The sequence below is a fragment of the Somniosus microcephalus genome, chromosome 8, assembly GCF_052327205.1.
Source record: "Somniosus microcephalus isolate GS21.2 chromosome 8, FLI_Smic_1.0, whole genome shotgun sequence".
NCBI lineage: Eukaryota > Metazoa > Chordata > Chondrichthyes > Squaliformes > Somniosidae > Somniosus > Somniosus microcephalus.
The window spans coordinates 260,165,958-260,169,213 of NC_140994.1; the positions used below are offsets into that span (position 1 = coordinate 260,165,958).

The window sequence follows — 3,256 nt, forward strand, 5'->3', positions numbered from 1 at the left end:
CACGTTGATATGTACTTTATCAAAGCAGAAATTGAAACAATTAAAAGCGAGGCTTCATGCTAAGGTTAATAAAGTGAGTACTGCTCAGGGCAGTCAGAAAAGCGGCAGGTATATTCGGAACATCGGAACATAGGAACAACATGAAACAGATTTCCCCTATCAAGCCTTCTACTAACAATGTGATGATTTAGTCAAATGCGCAAAACTTACTTTCTAATTGATCACATAATATATAACTCTTCATCAGAATGAATTACCTGTCAGCATAAAAGTTGCTGTCTACATTAGGTCATCGCGTTGATGTCCCGGACATTCACTTCACTGAAAGGCAAAGTAGGATGACAGGGCTTTAGAAACAGAAAATCACTCTTGGATGATTCTGGAGATAAACACACAGTATAACTATAGCCCTCAGTCTGACCAGGCCCGCTATAATTTAACGGTTTGTTTGGGGCAGGTCTCCGATAAGAGGGATCATTCGAATTGCTCCGTCTGCAACAACAACCTGTCGAGCTGTAGTCTTCAACAATATTCCTGTCTTGTTTACACTTCAAGAGGACCAGTAAAATGATGCTTACAAGAAACAAAAACGATGTTGATCCTAAAATGATGATCAAATAATGATTTACATCCGAAAAATACTCCGACTGTCTGGGTTCGTCACTTCGCTCAGATTTTTCTGTAACATTGGAAACGATTGAAAAGGAGATTGTGGCCGTACTGGAGAGGCTCGGCTGTCCATTGTCCTTCACAAGGAGGATCAGTCTTTCTGTAATGATGTCTTGGTAGCCAGCAGTTCGAGTTGCTCTGATTTCTCCAGAGAGAAGCCCCACAGTAAACAGACTGGGGTCAGTGGCCTCCAACAGTTGGTAGGAAAGCCGTGCGTTCTGACCCGAATCGGCATCAGTGGCGATTACCTTGGTGACCAGGTATCCTGGATACACTGACTGGGGCACCATCTCCACTGATGCTGAACGGTTCCACGTTAAAGGTGAAATAATAACCGGCGCATTGTCATTTTGGTCCAAGATAATAACATTTACGATGGCAGTGCTGCTCAGTGGGGGAGATCCAGCATCCTGAGCTTGAACTTTGATCCGGAAATTCTTCAGTTGTTCATAGTCAAAGGAGCGCAGCGCGTAAATGTTCCCATTTCTTGAGTTAATCGTGATATAGGAAGACCCAAGTCTTTCTTGTATCTGATGTTCCGTAATAGAATACATGACTTCACCATTCTGGTCCAAATCAAGATCTAAAGCGTTAACAGCAAATATAGAAGCACCTGGAGTGTTGTTCTCCATCAGATACACGTTATATAAGGATTGGGTAAACACCGGTGCGTTGTCATTGATATCAGAAACTGAAACCAAGATGGTTTTACTTGTTGAAAGAGGGGGAGACCCTCCGTCCCAGGCTGAAATGGAGATGTTGTAGATTGCGGCATTTTCCCGATCCAGAATACCGCGTGTTACCAATTGATACTCATTTCTTGAAGATTGAAGTTTGAATGGAACATCCCTAGGAATTTGACACTGTACCTGCCCATTTTTGCCCGAATCTGAATCTGTGACACTGATGACAGCTATTACCGTCCCGGGTACTGCATCTTCAGGGATCGTCCTGGATACCGACGTCACCTCTACCACGGGGAAATTATCATTAACGTCGATTAATGCGACCATAACTTTGGCGTGTCCTGCCAGTCCAGGTATAGCATTGTCCACAGCTTGTACATCAAGTTCATAAACACTTGATTCTTCAAAATCCAGTACTCCTTGAACTCTGATCTCTCCAGTTTCCGGTTCTAATTTGAACAGTTCGCGAATCGTGTGTGAAACGTGATTGGTGAAAGAATATGTTAGATCAGCGTTCGTGCCCTCATCCACATCAGCAGCGTTGATTTTTGTAACTAAGGTACCCTTAGCGGCGTTCTCTGCCACAGTCGCCCTGTAGATTTCATGATCGAATAAAGGTGCGTTATCATTGACGTCCACTACCGTAATGATAATCCGAGTTGTGCCAGACCTGTGGGGAATCCCACCGTCCATGGCCGTCAGTACCAGATCAAAGGTAGACTGTTGTTCACGGTCCAAGGATTTCACCAATAACAGTTCAGCGCTTTTACTCCCATCATTTCTGGTCTGCAATTTAATGAGGAAATGTTCGTTTTGACTAATCTGGTAAGTGTTGATTGTGTTTGTGCCCACGTCCTCATCGTGCGCGCTCTCGAGAGGGAAGCGCGCCCCCGGCGCAATTAACTCACTGATTTGCAGAGAAAATTCGTCCTGGAAAAATGTAGGTGAATTATCATTGACATCTAATATCTCCACTGCAACTCGATGCATTGCCAAAGGATTATCGAGCGCTATTTGAAAAGAAAGGGAACAGGTAGAGCTTTGTCTGCAAAGCTGTTCCCTGTCGATTCTTTCATTAACAAATAAAATCCCATTTTCCAGATTTACCTCCATGTATTGCTTCCTGTCATCGGAGACCAGCCGAAACTTGCGAGCCGCTAATTCCCAAACGTTTAGTCTTAAATCCTCAGCGAGATTCCCAACAAAGGCCCCGTGTTCCAGCTCCTCGGGAATCGAGTAGCGAATCTGTCCCGAAACCAGGTCCGACACACAAAGCAGGAAAATAAAAGACGCCCCGCTCTTCAGTGCATTCGCCATTGTTCTCGGCTGAATTTTATTGTAAAAACATCAAAGTCTCTGCTAATCGTTGATATAACCTGGAATATTGTGCCACAAATAAGTCTATCGCCGATATTAAACCGAGAATTGCAAATATTAAACCTGAGCCGATTTGCTGAACATGGCCGCACAGCGTAAAGGCAGACACAGCATCTGTCTGTTTCTCTCTCTCTCTCCGACTCAGTCTGTGTTTCCCTGATGGGTGTGGGGGTAGATCTCTGGCAGCGTCTCAGCTTCTAATTGGTAGACAGCGACACAAAGAGTCTCAACCAATAACTACACCAAGCATTCCTTAAAGCGGGACTGCTTCAGAATAATTTACAACGCAGAAAACTGGTATATTTAAGATTATGCAACCAAAATCTCTTGACACATATGGAATAGTGTAGCTTATTTTTAAAAGCAGTATAATGATTGCTATGTAATCGCGATTGATGATTTTCCGCATAATTATGTCTTCTGCATCCGCACCAGAAACATACCAGATGATTTTACCGGTATTGTCCGTTTAATTAATAATCATTTCCTGGCTTGCTTGATACAATCTAGAGGCGGCCATGAGG

The 3,256-nt window shown here is 43.6% G+C and overlaps 1 protein-coding gene across 1 annotated transcript; it reads right to left on the reverse strand.

Annotated features, from left to right (window-relative positions):
* LOC147114331 (protocadherin alpha-C2-like) lies at positions 1–2,742 on the reverse strand. The gene has a single exon (XM_085994074.1). It carries the CDS (start codon positions 2,670–2,672, stop codon positions 285–287), a length of 2,388 nt encoding a protein of 795 aa, XP_085850200.1. The 5' UTR covers positions 2,673–2,742; the 3' UTR covers positions 1–284.
* Between the last annotated feature and the right edge of the window lie 514 nt (positions 2,743–3,256).